General features: G+C 48.9%; 1 protein-coding gene across 1 annotated transcript in view; it reads right to left on the reverse strand.

Moving 5' to 3' along the window:
* Positions 1 to 20,323, reverse strand: part of EP300 (E1A binding protein p300) — a 415,411-nt gene that overhangs the window by 302,358 nt on the left and 92,730 nt on the right. Inside the window, exon 6 of the mRNA XM_063941527.1 lies at positions 1,908 to 2,042. Within this exon, the coding sequence (XP_063797597.1) occupies positions 1,908 to 2,042 (135 nt within the window). The remainder of the gene's footprint in view (positions 1 to 1,907; positions 2,043 to 20,323) is intronic.

Below are 20,323 nucleotides of genomic sequence, written 5' to 3' on the forward strand. Positions count from 1 at the left end.
CCGGTCGCCGCTGTGAGCTTAACGCTGCAACTCCTGCGGGGCTAATCTAAAACAGACAGTACTCACAGTTGGTGTCAGTATAGAGATGCCGACCCCTGTAGTGGGAATCATCGTCTCTGAATCCTGAACTTTGTCTCCCTTTTATTAGGGGGACGCAGCCTTTTTTCTGGTAAAGCCTGCACCCCCTTTCATTTAGGTGGGATCGGGCATTTACCGTTTTTGTTTTTAAAACCTGCACCCTCCCTTTAGTTAGGAGGGATTGGGTCATAAATGGAGAAAATAAAATAAATAAATAATTAAATAAATAAATCTTCAGGGAGCAGGAGCTCCCCTCTTGTGCTTGTACCTCCTCGGCACAATTTTTCAAACTGAGGGAGGAGGGATGTGAAGGGGGAGGAGCCGGCTGTGCAGACAATGCTAATTTTAGATTGTGCCACACCTCCGGTTGCAAGCTTCACACCCCTAATGTCTAAGACTGTTCCAGAGTCCCCTAGTGGATGAAAGAGAAAGAACCATGACTGTAAGCCATTTGAAGTCCACCGATTCAAGAGGCTCGAACAGGGCTTTTTGAAGAGCCTCCAATACAATAGATAGATCCCATTGAGCCACTGGAGGGACATAGGGAGTCTGAATACGGATAACGCCCTGAAGGAACGTGTGTACATCAGAGATGGAGGAAATCTTGCGCTGGAACAATACAGACAAGGCAGAAATGTGTACCTTGAGAGAGGCAAGACGAAGGCCTAGGTCTAAACCTCTTTGGAGAAAAGCCAGAATTCTGGAAGTTCTGAATTTAGAGACATCATAACTCTTAGCAGCACACCATGTGAACTAAACATGACATACACTGCAATATATCCATGCAGAGGGTGGTTTCTGGGCCTTCAGCATAGTCAATGACAGTCTCTGAAAACCCTTTTGATCTCAAGAGTACAGCTTCAAGACCCACGCCGTCAAAGCCAGTATGGCCAGGTCCGGATGAAGACAAGGGCCCTGAAGTAGAAGGTCCTGTTGCTGAGGAAGTATAAGGGGATACTTGGCCGATAGGCCCTGGAGATCTGAGAACCAGTGATTTCTGGGCCATGCTGGAGCGACCAGAATGACATTCCCTCCTCCTTGTTTGAACTTACGAAGAACTCTGGGCAGAAAGGACACTGAAGGGCATATATAATAAGGCAGGTGAAAGTTCCACGGGACTGCCAGTGTGTCCACAAGCGCTGCCTGAGGGTCCCTGGTTCGTGATCCAAAGACCTGAACCTTGCAGTTGACGAGACGGCCCGTTGGGTTCCTAGTGGTCACAATGCCGACGCCAGAATCCCAACAGGCAGTGAAATCCCGCCGCCGAAATACCGGCGACACAGGCTTTTCTCCCTCTGTGGGTGTCGACGACAGCCATAGAGGGAGAATAGATCCTGTGGCGAACACAGTGAGCCACTGTGCCCGCAGCGTGGAGAGCGCAGTGAGCCTGCAAGGGGTTTTCTAGCTCTCGTCCCGTTGCCGGCATACTGGAGGCCGGGATCCCACCAGCAGTAAAACATATGTATTCCTTAAAAACAACTGAGGTGTTTTTGGCCTATGGGAGTATAGATGGAGAGAAATCGGAGCTGTAGAGTATTTGAAAAGAGATTCTTTGAACCATCTCATATAACCCAGATTACTACAGTGTCCCTCAACAAAAAGGGGAGATTGCTCAAAATGCATTAACATTTACTCATGTCAAACCCCACAACACTACATACTCCTATCAGTACTAGCAATAGAAAATATACAACCTATATAACTCATTCCTCAGTTTTAATGACCTGTTACTTTTCACTCTGCTGCAGACACACAGTTACTATATTCTCAGCAACAAACAGGCTAACTTCTTTAGTAATTAGTGCAAATATTAAAAAAAAATTGCTTACAGTTTGTGAACTAGATGGTTCCTTAGGTCCTGGGTTATATCTTCATGCCAGGGTTTCCGGATTCCAGTGCTAGATGGTGGTGTTGCTGTAGGCATGGATGCCAAGTTGGAAACACCACCATCACCCATCATTGCACTAAGGGGGGGGGGGGGGAAAAAAAAAAAATACTTTGAAAACAAATTGGTTGTACTGTAGGCATTAAATTGGGATTCTTTACTTACCGCAAAATCTCTCTCTCAGATTCCATCTGGGGGAAGCTGCGCACTAATGGGTTAGAGTGTGTGGGTACGGAGTTTGGCACAGAACCTATAAAAAGTAACACCCCCCCCCCCCCCCCATCTACAGTCTCTCCCAGTACCTCCCTCAGTTAACATTTAGCAAAGCCTAGAGACAGATCAATAACTAATAAACCAGACAAAATCAGGATTTTGGTACTTACCGATAAATCCCTTTCTCCGATTCCACAGGGGCCACTGGAGCGTAGTTACAATGGGGAAATAGTAGGCAGTAATTGGGAGCTGGCACTTTAAAATTCTAACACTGTGGCTAGCTCCTCCCCTACTATCTCCCCTCCAAGCCAGTCTACGTAAAACTGTGCCCGAGGAGAGCTGGAATAAACAAACCTTAAGGTAGAGGAGGTTAATGACGCCCTGTAAACCAGGATAACACAAACCAAACCTGGAACAGAACCTAACAGAAAACAGGCTAGCCGGAACTCAACAAGCAGGCACCTAGTGATCTGCAAACCGTTAAGCAAAAAACAAGGAGGAACAGCGCTGGGCGGGCGTCCCGTGGCCCCTGTGGAATCGGAGAAAGGGATTTAATCGGTAAGTACCAAAATCCTGATTTCTCCTTCATCCACTAGGGGCCACTGGAGCGTAGTTACAATGGGGACGTCCCAGAGCTCCCAAAACGGGTGGGAGAGCGCTGAGATTCCTGTAAAACCGCTCGGTCAAACTGTGATGCAGAGGCCGCAAAAGTGTCAAACTTGTAGAATTTGACAAAACGAATGTCGGACAGACCAAGTAGCCGCCCGACAAAGTATTCATGGAGACCCCACGGGCAGCCGCCCCCACAACGCACGTAGAGAGCGCTGTAATGGAAAACGGAGGCTCCCGAGCAACCGCCAAGAAAACTGTCTGATGGTCAAATGTATCTAACGGCCCAGCGTATGCTGGGACCCCGGATATTTAGTACGGGAGCATCGTACAGAACAAAGAAGAAAACGCTTCGTCGAATAGCCTAAGACCTCTGTAGAGAGAGTCGGCGAGCCCTGACAACATTCAAAGAGGGCCGAAAACACTAGTGTCAGATTTATATGAAAAACGGACATCCCCTCTGGAAGAAATGACCGCTGAGTCTGAAGCTCAGCCGGAGGAGTTGCCAATAGAGTACTCCCTGAAAGAGAGCCCGAACTTACGGACGCCAGGACAATCTCTTTTGGAAGAAAACCGAAAGGGCACAGACCTAAAATTCAGGTCAATGTAGTTTGAAGCGCAGCCGAGCAAAACCTCCCAGAGAAACCAACAGACTTCTGAAATCGGGGCCCAGTAGGCATAACCGAACTAGGGAACTCCTCCCTTCTGAGGTCTCGTGAACAGTCACGCGGTTAAACGAACCCAGTGTAAGATTGAACAAAGAAAAGGACCCTGTTGAAGTAGACCGTTCAGTCGAGGTAGGAGTCAAGGCTCCTCTACTGACAACAGGAGCAGGTTGGATCTTTAAGTCATGCGTGGCCCAACCGGAGCCACCGAGAGGACTAGCGCGCATTCTCCCCTCCTGTGTTATCGAAAGTGAGGTAGAAATAGAAAAGGAGGCAGGATAGACTAACCAGAAACTCCAAGGAGCCCTGAGGGCATCCTCAGCTACTGCCGCCAGAGCTCACGTCCGAGAGTAGTAAAGGGTTAAAGAGTCAGTCAGAACGCCGTGAGGTCGATCCGAAATCTCCGCCAACAGCGGACCAGCTGACAAAAACACAGAGGAATGACCTCTCACCCGGGAGTCTGACCTGGCGGCTTGACCTGGAAAGAAGATTGTTGTCCTCTGCTCAGAGGGGAATGTAGGCGACCACTCATTGCGTCGCAACTTGACTGAAGAAACAGTACCTGGTGGCGAGGAAGGAAAAATCCTCTGACGGACCCTGTTGAGAAACGTCTACGAGGAGCATAAATTGGATCCGTGTCGAACTAGAAGCTCCTGGATCCACCGGATATTCAGAAGCCACCTATTCTGCAGAGTGGGATACTAGCAGTAGATTGTCCAATTAGGGAACAAACGTCACTTCCTGCCCTTGAAAAAGAGTTATTCTGTGATCTTCCTGAACCCTGTGTGAGCGGAAGAGAGACCGAATGGAAAGGGCCGACAGCGAAAATGAGTATCCTGTAATGCGAATCTGAGAAAAGCCCGATGAGGAAACCCAACGGAAATCAGTAAACAGGCATCCCTGAAGACAAGGGACGCGTAAAACCCCCTTTCTTGTTCAAAACTAGCAATCACAGACTGAAAGGATTCTAAGGCCAGAATAGGCCTGGCCGAGCCAACTGGCTTCGGCACGTGAAAAGAAAACAAAGGCCTGAGAACTGTCCCGATTCAAATGATATGTGAAAACAGGGACCAACACCCTTTGCGGTCAGAAGCATATGGAGCGCCATGCAAGAAAAATATATTTGTATCAATTGCTTGATACAGGTTCTGGCGCTATGATTGTGCTGGTTCTCTAAGCTGCTGTTAAGGTGAGAGACAGTCAATCTCTCATAGACTAGAAATACAACATATAAACATAAAACAGCGCTAATAACAGGTGTTTCCTTAAAATAAATCACATACGTTTTAATGTTATTCAACATACATATAAAAAAATGCTCTCACAAATGTGAACCATAATAAATAGAGCCTCTAAAGCCAGTCTCTGACCACTGACGTTTTGATATACCCGTATTTGCCGGCGTATAAGACGACTGGGCGTATAAGACGACCCCCAACATTTCCACTCAAAATATAGAGTTTGTTATATACTCGCCGTATAAGACTACCCCCTTCCACACACCAAATAAAACGTAAAAGAACATCAGATTTGTGACATACTGTATATTATGACCTGATAAGAGATTTGGATAGGGAGTATTTATCAAGGTATGCATAAGAAGGGGGGAGGGGGTGAGGAAAAAGTTGTAAAATGTATAAAAGTATACCCCTGTGTGCATTTAGTGTTACCTGTTTCACATGAGTGCCATTAGTATTAGTGCCATTACAGTACCTGTCATTGTCACCATTGTACGGCCACAACGCGACTGCAGCGCCTCCGGTCAGTCCCTGCATCTCCCTGTAATTGGCACTAGTGACCTGCCGCGGCCGCACTGGATATCGCGCGATACTGGATGGTGAGTAGAATGAGGTGGGCGGGCATCGGGAGGCCACTATGGGCACCGGGCGAGTATCGGAAGGCCACTATGGCAGCTATGTCTATCCCAACTGAAGTGCACCCGGCGTATAAGACGACCCCCCCACTTGGAGGCATGTTTTTCAGGGCAAAAAAGTAGTCTTATACGCCAGCAAATACTGTAAATATGCACACCTCTTGGTATCAGTAATGTCCCTGTGACCGGTCACATTATCAACAGGATCCTTAGTTTTAAATATGCAGGTATGTCCAATCTTGTGGTATAATTACCAGAATTGCAGTGGATTGGCCGGGTATCCCACCTAGCGAGGGTCCAGAGGCTGTCTCCGATCCGACGCAGATGTTTGGTGGTTTTCCCTCTATTAATTTTCCACATCCATAGGTTGATGAATATCCAAGATGGTGATGACTGCAATGGTATCCTGAAGGTGGCTTTTAGGGTGTCTGGGTCAGGGCTGGTTTTCTTACGCGTTTCGCTGGCGTTTGGCAGCTTTATCAAAGGTGCTCTTACTGGGCTCATATGGCTCTTATATAGGGATAACAATTAACAAAACCTGGAAACACCTGTTCCTATTTCATTAGGTTTATACACACAAAATCGTCTTATCTATACATATATAGCAACAGAAAGGCAGACATCTTTTAATAAAGGTATACTAATAAAAAAACGAAATGAATAAGAGTGCTAAAATAGTTTTTATTAAGTGTCAGAATTGGTCCGGTCACATGACCTATATCATGTGATGTAGGTTTACACTCATCGTGTGTCCCTATTGGTCAGCAGCATAAACTAGATTGTAACCATAGTAACCGCCCCCACTGTTTCCCGGTCACATGACTATCGCCCAATCATTCGGTTGTGTCTCAAAGTCCCTATTCACATGACCGGTGTTATTTCCTTATAAGGACTTCCGGTTCCGCTGCTATATATGTATAGATAAGAGATTGTACTCACCGCTGTCCAGATGTAGCCGATCTGCGACGCACTCAGCGGTGTTTACTCTGCTCGACAAAGCGGCCCCGACACGCGCCGTATGCAGCGGTGTCCGGCCACTTTTGAGACTTACCGCTGCCATAATCTTCTGCTGGTGGAGCGGCCCCGACACGCGCCGCACGCAGCGGTGTCCGGCCAACTCAGGAGAGCTCAGTGTCTCCCTCAGCCGGGGCCCATCCCGAGCCGCACGCAGCTGCGATGGGACCCCGCCGGCAGCTCCCGCGGTGCAGACTGGCAGTGGCAGAGCTGCCAGTCTGTGTGTGTAAGTAAGAAAAATAAAAATAATAAAGAAAAAAGAAAAAATTCTTCAGCTAAAACCCAAGTGAACCAGCTCCCTCGGGCACTAAGACTGGCTTGGAGGGGAGATAGTAGGGGAGGAGCTAGCCAGTGTGTTAGAATTTTAAAGTGCCAGCTCCCAATTACTGCCTACTATTTCCCCATTGTAACTACGCTCCAGTGGCCCCTAGTGGATGAAGGAGAAAGAATCGTGAGGGATCGCAGCGTCCCCCAGATGGAATTTTACGATAAGTAAAAAAAATCCCAATTTCTCCTTCATCCATCTGGGGGATGCTGAGCCCTTACTAATGGGATATCCCAAAGAAAGTAAAATCTTTCGCTCAACAGTCTTGTTCCATAGCAAAAGTATGGAAACTGTAGAATTTTGTGAAGATCTGCATGGACGACCAGGTCGCCACTCTACGCAGCTGCTCCACAGAAACACCACCGCGAACATCCCAAGAGGCCCCAACGGCTCTAGTCGAATGAGCCTGCAGAGGATCAGGAACAGCAGATGATAAATAGGCCTGACGGATAGCTAAAGTGATCCAACAAGCCACTGTGTTCTTAGAGGCCGGCCACCTTCTCTTGGGTGCGTCAACAAGAACCAACAGCACATCCGTACGGCAAATGGATTCCGTACGAGTCAAATAAGTACGCAAATCTCTAACAACATTCAACAAAGCCAAGTGACTATACTCTCAGGACGAGTCGGAAAGCCGGCAGGACAATGTCCTGGCTAAAGGTGAAAGGCAGAAACATCTTTTGGTAAGAACGAGGGCTTTGCACGCAAAACCACACAATCATGGAACACCAACAAAGGTGGTTTAAAGGAAAGAGCCGCCAACTCTGAAACGCGCCATGCTGACGCAGTGGCCAAAAGAGAAACCACCTTAAGTGTGAGAAACAACAGAATTCAGAGGCTCAATGGGCGGCGTCTGGAGAGCCCTAAGTACCAGATTAAAGTCCCAAGGAGGTACCGGGGGAATATACAGAGGTTGAATCTGCAGGACCCTTGAAGAAAACTTGCCCCTTAATGGAGGAAAGACAAAGTCCCTTAGTTAAACCCTCCTGAAAAAAGGACAAAAGACGAAAAAGGCAAAAAAACAAAACAAAAAAAAAAAACACACTCTGTCGACTACGTTTTTCACACCAAGCAATGTAAATACGCCACACCCTGTGATAAATCCTAGAAGCGACTGGATTTCTAGCTTGGAGCATGGTCTCCACAACAGACCTATACAAACCCTTAGCCCTTAGAATGTGGGATTCAAGAACCATGCCGTCAAAGCCAGACAAGGTAAATAGTGATTGCGACATTGCTCTTGAAGATCGGGACGCAGCGGTAGACTGAACGGATCCTCGTTAACCATGCTGCGAAGAAGGGTGTACCACTGGCGTTGAGGCCAATATGGAGCCACGAGAATGACTGGACGGCTTTCCAGTTGACCAGACGTGGAATGAGCGGGAACAGCGGAACACAAATACCCCAGTCGAAATCTCCAAGGAGCTTTCATGCAATTGACCTTAGTCCGTAGAGGATGCTGGGGACGCTTCAAGAACCACGGGGTATAGACAGGATCTGCAGGAGACATGGGCACTTTAAGACTTTAAAAGGGGTGTGAACTGGCTCCTCCCTCTATGCCCCTCCTCCAGACTCCAGTTACAGGAACTGTGCCCAGGGAGATGGACATTTCGAGGAAAAGGATTTATTTAATTTAAACTAAGGTGAGATACATACCAGCTCACACCACAAACATGCCGTACACCATGGCATTCAACACAACGCATGCAACAGCATGAATAACGTCAGCAACAGTCTGACTATAAACGCAACACAACCTTTGTGTAACCATAACTAATAACTGCAGATATAGTACGCACTGGGATGGGCGCCCAGCATCCTCTACGGACTAAAAGAAAAGGATTTACCAGTAGGTATTAAAATCCTATTTTCTCATACGTCCTAGAGGATGCTGGGGACGCTTCAAGAACTATGGGGTTTATACCAAAGCTCTAGAACAGGCGGGAGAGTGCGGATGACTCTGCAGCACCGATTGACCAAACAAGAGGTCCTCATCAGCCAGGGAATCAGACTTGTAAAACTTTGCAAAGGTGTTTGATCCCGACCAAGTAGCTGCTCGGCAAAGCTGTAATGGCGAGACCCCTCGGGGGGCCGCCCAGGATGCGCCCACCTTTCTGGTAGAATGGGCCTTCACCGATTTTGGTAACGGCAATCCCGCCGTAGAATGAGCCTGCTGAATCGTATTACAGATCCAGCATGCAATAGTTTGCTTGTAAGCAGGAGCCCCAATCTTGTTGGGAGTCCACAGCACAAACAGTGCCTCAGTTTCCTAATCTGAGCCGTTCTGGCAACATAAATCTTCAAAGCTCTGACCACATCGAGAGACTTCGATTCCGCCAAGTCTTCAGTAGCCACTGGCACCACAACAGGCTGGTTCACGTGAAACGATGAAACCACTTTTGGCAGAAATTGCTGACGAGTTCTCAACTCTGCTCTATCTGCATGAAAGATTAAATAGGGGCTTTTGGGAGACAAAGCCGCTAATTCAGACACCCGCCTTGCGGATGCCATGGCCAACAGCATGACCACTTTCCAAGTGAGGAATTTCAATTCAACCTTACGTAAAAAGGTTCAAACCAATCAGATTGCAGGAACTGCAACACCACATTAAGATCCCATGGTGCCACTGGGGGCACAAAGGGAGGTTGAATGTGCAGCACGCCTTTCACGAAAGTCAGAACTTCTGGAAGGGAGGCCAATTCTTTCTGAAAGAAAATTCACAAGGCCGAAATTTGTAATTTAACGGAGCCTAACTTTAGGTCCTCGTCCACACCTGCCTGCAGAAAATGGAGAAAACGCCCCAGCTGAAATTCCTCTGTAGGAGCCTTCTTGGATTCACACCAAGACACATTTTCTCCAAATACGGTGGTAATGTTTCGCCGTTACTTCTGTTCTAGCCTGAAGCAGTGTGGGAATTACTTCATTGGGAATACCCTATCGGGCTAGGATTTGGCGTTCAACTGCCATGCCGTCAAACGTAGCCGCGGTAAGTCTTGATATACACACACGGCCCATGCTGTAACAGGTCCTCTCGTAGCGGAAGAGGCCAGGGATCTCCTATGAGTAATTCCTGAAGATCCGGATACCAGGCCCTCCTTGGCCAGTCTGGAACAATTAGTATCGCATGAACCCTTATTCTTCTTATGATTTTAATCACTTTTGGAATGAATGTAAGTGGAGGGAACACATAGACCGACTGAAACTCCCACGGTGTCACTAGGGCCTCCACCGCTATTGCTTGAGGGTCCCTCGACCTGGAACAATCTCTCAGAAGTTTCTTGTTGAGGCGAGACGCCATCATGTCTATTTGAGGAGTTCCCCAACGACTAGTCACTTCTGCAAAGACCTCTTGATGAAGACCCCACTCTCCTGGATGGAGATCGTGTCTGCTGAGGAAGTCTGCTTCCCAGTTGTCCACGCCTGGAATGAAGTCCGCTGACAGAGCGCTTGCATGTCTTTCGACCCAGTGGAGAACTTTTGTGGCCTCTGCCATTGCCGCTCTGCTCTTTGTTCCGCCCTGGCGGTTTATGTACGCCACTGCTGTTATGTTGTCCGACTGAATCAAGACGGGCAGACCGCGAAGATGTTCCGCTTGCAGAAGGCAGTTGTAAATGGCCCTTAATTCCAGAATGTTTATGTGCAGACAAGCTTCCTGGCTTGACCATTTTCCCTGGAAATTTCCCCCCTGTGTGACAGCCTCGGAGACTTGCATCCGTGATCACCATGATCCAATCCCGAATCCTGAACCTACTACCCTCTAAGAGAAGAGAGCTGTGCAGCCACCACAAGAGGGAGAATCTGGTCCTTGAGGACAGGATTATTTTCCGGTGCATGTGCAGGTGCGACCCGAACCACTTGTCCAACAGGTCCCACTGAAACACCCTGGCATGGAATCTGCCAAACTGAATGGCCTCGTAGGCCGCCACCATCTTCCCCAGCAACCGAGTGCATTGATGAATCGACACTCTTGCCGGTTTCAGAATCTGTTTGACCATGTTCTGAATTTCCAGAGCCTTTTCCACTGGAAGAAAGACTCAGCAAGTCTGTGTCCAGAATCATACCCAAGAATGACAGCTGAGTTGTCGGAACCAACTGTGATTTTGGCAGGTTTAGGAGCCAACCATGTTGTTGCAGAATTGTCAGCTAGAGCGTAATGTTCTGCAGTAATTGCTCCTTGGATCTCGCCCTTATTAGGAGATCGTCCAAGTACGGGATAATTGTGACTCCCTGCTTGCGCAGGAGAACCATCATTTCCGACATTACTTTGGTGAAAATTCTCGGAGCCGTGGACAGACCAAACGGCGTCTGAAACTGATAATGGCAATCCTGCATCGCAAACCTCAGATAAGCCTGATGTGGAGGATAAATGGGTACATGCAAGTAGGCATCCTTTATATCTACCGACACCATAAACTCCCCCTCCTCCAGACTGGAGATCACTGTCCGGAGAGATTCCATCTTGAATTTGAATTTCCTTAGGTAGAAAATTAGGGATTTGAGGTTCAGGATTGGTCTGACTGAGCCGTCTGGCTTCAGGACCACGAACAGGCTGGAATAAAAGCCTTCTCCCTGTTGCGACAGGGGAACCTTGACAATTACCTGATTTAGACACAATTTTTGTATTGCTTCGCATTCTACCTCCCTGTCCTGAAGGGAAGCTGGTAAGGCCAATTTGAAAAATCGGCGAGGGGGGAACGTCTTGAAACTCTAGTTGGTAACCCTGGGACACTTTCTAAAACCCATGAGTCTAGGGCCGAACGAGCCCAGAATTGACTGAAGAGTTTGAGACGTGCCCCCACCGGTGCTGACTCCCTCAGAGGAGCCCCAGCGTCATGCGGTGGATTTGGCAGCAGCCGGGTAGGACTTATGCTCTTGGGAACTTGCCACAGCCAGTGGCCTTTTTCCCTTTCCTCTAGAAGTAAGGAAGTCCCTCTGCCTTTTTTGTATTTATTGGGCCGAAAGGACTGCATCTGATAGTAGTGCATTTTCTTTTGTTGTGCAGGAACATAAGGTAAAACTGACGACTTACCCGTGGTAGCCGTAGATACCAGGTCAGTGAGGCCGTCACCAAACAAGACCCCACCTTTATACGGCAGAGACTCCATAGCCTTCTTAGAGTCCGCATCAGCATTCCATTGATGAATCCACAATGCTCTCCTGGCTGACACTGCCATGGCATTGGCCATTGATCCCAAAAGGCCAATATCCCTCACAGCTTCCTTTAGATAGGCTGCAGCGTCCCTGATATGACCCAGTGTCAAAAGAACACTATCCCTGTCCAGGGTATCTATATCAGATGACAAGTTATCTGCCCATTTTTCAATAGCGCTACTTACCCATGCTGAAGCCACGGCAGGTCTGAGCAGCGTACCCGTAGGGCAGTGGTTTCCAAACTTTTTTGAATCACGGCGCCCTAGAGTATCAGAATTTTTTTCACGGCACCCCTAGGCCAAAAATTTCTTATTGAGAAATTTAGAAAGAAATAAGAATTTACTCACCGGTAATTCTATTTCTCGTAGTCCGTAGTGGATGCTGGGAACTCCGTAAGGACCATAGGGAATAGACGGGCTCCGCAGGAGACTGGGCACTCTAAAAGAAAGATTAGGTACTATCTGGTGTGCACTGGCTCCTCCCTCTATGCCCCTCCTCCAGACCTCAGTTAAGGAAACTGTGCCCGGAAGAGCTGACACAACAAGGAAAGGATTTGGAATCCAGGGTAAGACTCATACCAGCCACACCGTACAACTCGTGATAACCATACCCAGTTATCAGTATGAACAACAACTGAGCCTCAGTAACAGATGGCTCATAACAATAACCCTTTAGTTAAGCAATAACTATATACATGTATTGCAGAGAGTCCGCACTTGGGACGGGCGCCCAGCATCCACTACGGACTACGAGAAATAGAATTACGGGTGAGTAAATTCTTATTTTCTCTGACGTCCTAGTGGATGCTGGGAACTCCGTAAGGACCATGGGGATTATACCAAAGCTACCAAACGGGCGGGAGAGTGCGGATGACTCTGCAGCACCGAATGAGCAAAGGCAAGGTCCTCCTCAGCCAGGGTATCAAACTTGTAAAACTTAGCAAATGTGTTTGAACCCGACCAAGTAGCAGCTCGGCAGAGCTGTAAAGCCGAGACCCCTCGGGCAGCCGCCCAAGAAGAGCCCACCTTCCTTGTGGAATGGGCTTTCACTGATTTAGGATGCGGCAATCCTGCCGCAGAATGAGCTTGCTGAATCGTGTTACAGATCCAGCGCGCAATAGTTTGCTTTGAAGCAGGAGTACCCAGCTTGATGGGTGCATGCAGGATTAACAGCGAGTCAGTTTTCCTGACTCCAGCCGTCCTGGCTACATAGATTTTCGAAGCCCTGACTACATCTAGTAACTTGGAGTCCTCCAAGTCCCGAGTAGCCGCAGGCACCACAATAGGTTGGTTCAAATGAAACGATGATACCACCTTAGGGAGAAATTGGGGACGAGTCCTCAATTCTGCCCTGTACATATGGAAGATCAGATAAGGGCTTTTACAAGACAAAGCCGCCAATTCTGACACACGCCTAGCCGAAGCTAAGGCCAATAGCATGACCACTTTCCACGTGAGATATTTTAGTTCCACGGTCTTAAGTGGCTCAAACCAGTGGGATTTCAGGAAACCCAACACAACGTTAAGATCCCAAGGTGCCACTGGAGGCACAAAAGGGGGCTGAATATGCAGCACTCCCTTAACAAACGTCTGAACTTCAGGCAGTGAAGCCAGTTCTTTTTGAAAGATAATAGATAGGGCCAAAATCTGGACCTTTATGGATCCTAATTTAGGCCCATAGTCACTCCTGACTGTAGGAAGTGCAGGAATCGACCCAGCTGGAATTCCTCTGTAGGGGCCTTCCTGGCCTCACACCAAGCAACATATTTTCGCCATAAACGGTGATAATGTTGTGCTGTCACGTCTTTCCTAGCCTTTATCAGCGTAGGAATAACTTCATCCGGAATGCCCTTTTCCGCTAGGATCCGGCGTTCAACCGCCATGCCGTCAAACGCAGCCGCGGTAAGTCTTGGAACAGACAGGGCCCCTGCTGTAACAGGTCCTGTCTGAGAGGCAGAGGCCATGGGACCTCTGAGATCATTTCTTGTAGTTCTGGGTACCAAGTTCTTCTTGGCCAATCCGGAACGATGAGTATAGTTCTTACTCCTCTTTTTCTTACTATCCTCAGTACCTTGGGTATGAGAGGAAGAGGAGGGAACACATAAACCGACTGGTACACCCACGGTGTCACTAGTGCGTCCACAGCTATCGCCTGAGGGTCACTTGACCTGGCGCAATATTTTTTTTAGCTTTTTGTTGAGGCGGGACGCCATCATGTCCATCTGTGGCCGTTCCCAGCGGTTTACAATCTGCGTGAAGACTTCTGGATGAAGTCCCCACTCTCCCGGGTGGAGGTCGTGCCTGCTGAGGAAGTCTGCTTCCCAGTTGTCCACTCCCGGAATGAACACTGCTGACAGTGCTAGCATGTGATTTTCCGCCCATCGGAGAATCCTTGTGGCTTCTGCCATCCTACTTCATGTGCCGCCCTGGCGGCTTACATGGGCGACCGCCGTGATGTTGTCTGATTGAATCAGAACTGGTTGGTTTTGAAGCAGGGGCTCTGCTTGACTCAGGGCATTGTAAATGGCCCTTAGTTCCAGTATATTTATGTGTAGTGAAGTCTCCTGACTTGACCACTGTCCTTGGAAGTTCCTTCCCTGAGTGACTGCCCCCCATCCTCGGAGGCTTGCGTCCGTGGTCACCAGGACCCAGTCCTGTATGCCGAATCTGCGGCCCTCAAGAAGATGAGCACTCTGCAGCCACCACAGCAGAGACACCCTGGCCCTTGGGGACAGGGTGATCAACCGATGCATCTGAAGATGCGATCCGGACCATTTGTCTAACAGATCCCACTGAAAGATCCTTGCATGGAACCTGCCGAAGGGAATTGCTTCGTAAGAAGCCACCATCTTTCCCAGGACTCGCGTGCAGTGATGCACCGACACCTGTTTTGGTTTCAGGAGGTCCCTGACCAGAGATGACAATTCCTGGGCCTTCTCCATCGGGAGAAACACCTTCTTCTGTTCTGTGTCCAGAATCATGCCCAGGAAGAGCAGACGCGTCGCAGGAATCAGCTGCGACTTTGGGATATTAAGAACCCAGCCGTGCTGTTGCAACACTTCCCGAGAAAGTGCTACGCTGACTAACTGCTCTCTGGACCTCGCCTTTATAAGGAGATCGTCCAAGTACGGGATAATTATAACTCCCTTCTTCCGAAGTAGTATCATCATTTCGGCCATTACCTTGGTAAATACTCTCGGTGCCGTGGACAGACCAAACGGCAGCGTCTGAAATTGGTAATGACAATCCTGTACAACAAACCTGAGGTACTCCTGGTGAGGTGGGTAAATGGGGACATGCAAGTAAGCATCCTTGATGTAGAGCGAAACCATAAAATCCTTGCAATAACCGCCCTGAGCGATTCCATTTTGAACTTGAACTTCCTTTATAAGTGTTCAAGGATTTTAAATTCAGAATGGGTCTCGCCGAACAGTCTGGTTTCGGTACCACAAACATTGTGGAATAGTAACCCCGTCCCTGTTGAAGGAGGGGAACCTTGATTATCACCTGCTGGAGGTACAGCTTGTGAATTGCCGCCATTACTACCTCCCTTTCCCTGGGAGCAGCTGGCAAGGCTGATTTGAGGTAACGGCGAGGGGGAGTCGCCTCGAACTCCAGCTGGTATCCCTGAGATACAATTTGTACAGCCCAGAGATCCACTTGTGAGCGAACCCTCTGGTTGCTGAAGTTTTGGAGACGCGCCCCCACCGCACCCGGCTCCGCCTGTGGAGCCCCAGCTTCATGCGGTGGACTTAGAGGAAGCGGGGGGAGGATTTTTGTTCCTGGGAACTGGCTGCCTGGTGCAGCTTCTTTCCTCTACCCCTGCCTCTGGGCAGAAAGGATGCGCCTCTGATCCGCTTGCCTTTCTGAGGCCGAAAGGACTGTACATGATAATACGGTGCTTTCTTAGGCTGTGAGGGAACCGGAGGTAAAAAAGTTGACTTCCCGGCTGTTGCCGTGGATACGAGGTCCGAGAGACCGTCCCCAAACAATTCCTCACCCTTATAAGGCAAAACCTCCATGTGTCTTTTAGAATCAGCATCACCTGTCCACTGCCGAGTCCATAATACTCTCCTGGCAGAAATGGACATTGCATTAATTCTAGATGCCAGCAGGCAAATGTCCCTCTGTGCATCCCGCATATATAAGACGACGTCTTTTATATGTTCTATGGTTAGCAAAATAGTATCCCTGTCGAGGGAATCAATGTTGTCTGACAGGGAATCAGACCATGCGGCTGCAGCACTACACATCCATGCTGAAGCAATAGCAGGTCTCAGTATAGTACCTGAGTGTGTATACACCGACTTCAGGATAGCTTCCTGCTTTCTATCCGCAGGCTCCTTTAGGGCGGCCGTATCCTGAGACGGCAGTGCCACCTTTTTTGATGAGCGTGTGAGCCTTGTCCACCCTAGGGGATGTTTCCCAACGTAACCTGTCCGTTGGCGGGAAAGGGTACGCCATCAGTAACCTCTTAGAAATCACTAGTTTCTTATTGGGGGAACTCCACACTTCCTCACACAATTCATTTAATTCATCAGATGGGGGAAAAGTCACTGGCTGCTTTTTCTCCCCAAACATAATACCCTTCTTGGTGGTAACCGGGTTAATATCAGAAATGTGCACTACATTTTTCATTGCAGTAATCATGCATCGGATGGCTTTTGTAGACTCTGCATTTGTCTCATCCTCATCTACACTGGAGTCAGACTCCGTGTCGACATCTGTGTCTACCATCTGAGCTAGCGGGCGTTTATGAGCCCCTGATGGCCTCTAAGACGCCTGGGCAGGCGCGGGCTGAGATCCCGGCTGTCCCAAGGCTGCTGCGTCATCGAACCTTTTATGTAAGGAGTTGACACGGTCTGTTAAGACCTTCCACATATCCATCCAATCCGGTGTCGGCCCCGTTGGTGGCGACACCACACTTATCTGCCCTTGCTCCGCCTCCACGTAACCTTCCTCATCAAACATGTCGACACAGCCGTACCGACACACACAGGGAATGCTCTGACTGAGGACAGGACCCCACAAAGTCCTTTGGGGAGACACAGAGAGAGTATGCCAGCACACACCACAGCGCTATATAACACAGGGATTTACACTATAATGAGTGATTTTTCCCAATGGCTGCTTAATATATATTATTTGCGCTTAAATTTATGTGCCCCCCCCTCTCTTTACCCTTCTTGTATCAGGAATACTGCAGGGGAGAGCCTGGGGAGCTGCTTCCAGCGGAACTGTTAAGGAAAAATGGCGCTGGTGTGCTGAGGAAGAAGGCCCCGCCCCCTCAGCGGCGGGCTTCTCCCTGCAGTTTCTGACTGAAAAATGGCGGGGGTTTTACACATATACAGTCACAGACTGTATTATGTGCATTTTTATGCCAAAAGGTATGTTACTGCTGCCCAGGGCACCCCCCCCCCGCCCCCAGCGCCCTGCACCCTACAGTGACCGGAGTGTGTGGTGTGCAGTGGGAGCAATGGCGCACAGCTGCAGTGCGCTACCTTAATGAAGACCGGAGTCTTCTGCCGCCGATTTCATCTCCTTTCTTCTGTCTCTGCAAGGGGGACGGCGGCGCGGCTCCGGGAACGGACGATCGAGGTCAGGCCCTGTGTTCGAACCCTCTGGAGCTAATGGTGTCCAGTAGCCTAAGAAGCACAAGCTAGCTGCACGCAGGTAGGTTTGCTTCTCTCCCCTCAGTCCCTCGTAGCAGTGAGTCTGTTGCCAGCAGATCTCACTGAAAATAAAAAACCTAACAAATACTTTCTTTCTAGCAAGCTTAGGAGAGCCCACTAGGAGCACCCAGCTCTGGCCACGCAGATTCTAACTGAGGTCTGGAGGAGGGGCACAGAGGGAGGAGCCAGTGCACACCAGATAGTACCTAATCTTTCTTTTAGAGTGCCCAGTCTCCTGCGGAGCCCGTCTATTCCCCATAGTCCTTACGGAGTTCCCAGCATCCACTAGGACGTCAGAGAAATTACATTAAGTAGATTGTGTTTATATGTCATCCTTAGGCTCAATTGTGTGGTGAGGGACAAGATTTGCTTCTGTTTGTCCCCATATTTTATGACTGATAGCTACTAGCACTAGTTTTTCCTATTATATTGACTATAAATAATTTGAATTGGTCCTGAACCTCCAATCCAAGGCACCCATGCAAGTGTCCCGAGGCACCCCAGGGAGCCACGGCACACAGTCTGGGAACCACTGCCGTAGGGACATAAATGGATTTCAAAGTATTTTCCTGCTTATGATCCGCAGGTTCCTTTAGGGCTGCCGTTTCAGGGGACGGCAACGCCACCTTTTTGGACAGCCGTGATAAAGCTTTGTCCACAGTGAGGGTAACTCCCACTTTTTCCTATCCCCCGAGAGGAACGGATATGCCACCGGAATTCTCTTGGGAATCTGAAACTTCTTGTCAGGATTTTCCCAGACCTGTTCAAAAAGCGTGTTCAGTTCATGAGAGGGAGGAAACATTACCTCAGGTTTCTTTCCTTTAAACATACAGACCCTTGTATCAGGAACAGCAGGGTCCTCAGTGATATGTAACACGTCTTTTATCGCCACAATCATGTACTGAATGCTCTTAGCCAGTTTTGGATTTAATTTGGCATCACTATAGTCGACACTGGAGTCAGAGTCCGTGTCGGTATCTATCTGCTATCTGGGTAAATGAACGCTTTTGTGACCCCGAGGGGGTCTGAACACATCCTCTACGGATTTTTTCCATGCCTGGTTTTGAGACTTTATCCGATCTTTTATTCAACCGAGCAACATTCGCATTCAAAGCACTCAGAACATTTACCCAATCAGGAGTCGGCGGTGCCGACAGGGTCAGACCCACAGCCGTTTCTTTCCCTAATCCAGCCACCTCCTGGGAAGAGCACTCTACCTCAGACATGTCGACATACGTGCACCGACACACAAACACACTGGGCATATAGGGGACAGACCCACAGTAAAGCCCGTCAGAGAAACACAGAGGAAGTTTGCCAGCTCACAACCCAGCGCATATCCCGGTTCTGAACACTTTTATATAAAGTCCCAGACCTGTTAGCGCTTTATATTACATTAAATAGCACCAAATATACTGTGCCCCCCCCCCCCCCCCACCTTTTTTTTTTTTTTTTGCAACCTGTTACTTGTACAGCAGGGGAGATGAAGAGTCTCTGCAGCTCTGTGGAGAGAAAATGGCGCTGGCGAGAGCTGTGAGGGCTAAGCCACGCCCCCTCAATGGCGCGCTTCAGCACCGCTATTTTATTCAATATTTATACTGGCAGGGGCCCGGATTCAGTGCCTAGGCACTTAAAAACCACTTTTGCCCGGTGTAAAGCGGATTTACATGCTGCCCAGGGTGCCCCCCTCCACGCCCTGCACCCTGTAGTGCCGCTGGGTGTGGGAGCATGGCGCGCAGCGCGGCCGCTGTGCGGTACCTCCAAGCCGTCACTGAAGTCTTCTGATCTTCTTCTACTCGCCCGTCTTCTGACTCTGTAAGGAGGGTGACGGCGGGCTCCGGGAACGAGCATCTAGGCGTACCTAGCGTTCAGACCCTCAGGAGCTAATGGTGTCATGTAGCCTAAGAAGCAGAGCCTTGAAACTCACAGAAGTAGGTCTGCTTCTCACCCCTAAGTCCCACGATGTTGCCAGCAGTTCTCCCTGAAAATAAACCTAACATAAGCCTTTTCTGAGACACTCTGGAGAACTCCCCAGTGTGCAAACAGTCTCACTGGGCACAGATTCTAAACTGGAGTCTGGAGGAGTGGCATAGAGGGAGGAGCCAGTTCACACCCCTTTTAAAGTCTTAAAGTGCCCATGTCTCCTGCGGATCCCGTCTATACCCCATGTTTCTTGAACCGTCCCCAGCATCCTCTAGGACGTATGAGAAAAATAATCTGTGACTGTCCTCCAAGGCACAAAACAAAAACTGAGTGAGGTACTGGCTGAGACTGTAGATGGGAGGGGTTGGAGGGGGGAGGAGTTACTTTTTATAAGTTCTGTATTAAACTCCATACCCACACACCCTAACCCATTAGTAAGTGCGCAGCGTCCCCCAGAAGTATGAAAGAAATAATGTACAAAGTACAGTTGCCTGCACCACAAACCGCTCTTTGGAGAAAGAGAGGGGGGGGTGGGTGAAACGACAAATGTTTCTCACCCATAGCACCCGTCTAAAGTGAACAGGCAGCTGTTCAATTGTTTGGTGCACCTGGATTTCTACTCATCCTCCTGAGGTGTGAGCTGAAATTTGCCCAAATTAGGGCTATTGGGCTGGGTTTGAGAGGCAGGTATCACTTAACTGCAGCTCGCGCTGCACTTACTACGGGAAAAGCTGCTTTCCGCACCTAATTCAGTTTCTTTTGGCCGTGAGAATGTGGCCATTGCAACAAGCACAGAGCTGGTGACCCAAACAACTGAATAGTTTCCAGTCACTTTAGGCTGGAGCTACAGCTACAAGAAACAACTGAATGCCCCCTTAGCACTTCACCAATTTTGAAGCCAAAATTCAAACTTTAC

Source organism: Pseudophryne corroboree, chromosome 9 (genome assembly GCF_028390025.1).
Source record: "Pseudophryne corroboree isolate aPseCor3 chromosome 9, aPseCor3.hap2, whole genome shotgun sequence".
NCBI lineage: Eukaryota > Metazoa > Chordata > Amphibia > Anura > Myobatrachidae > Pseudophryne > Pseudophryne corroboree.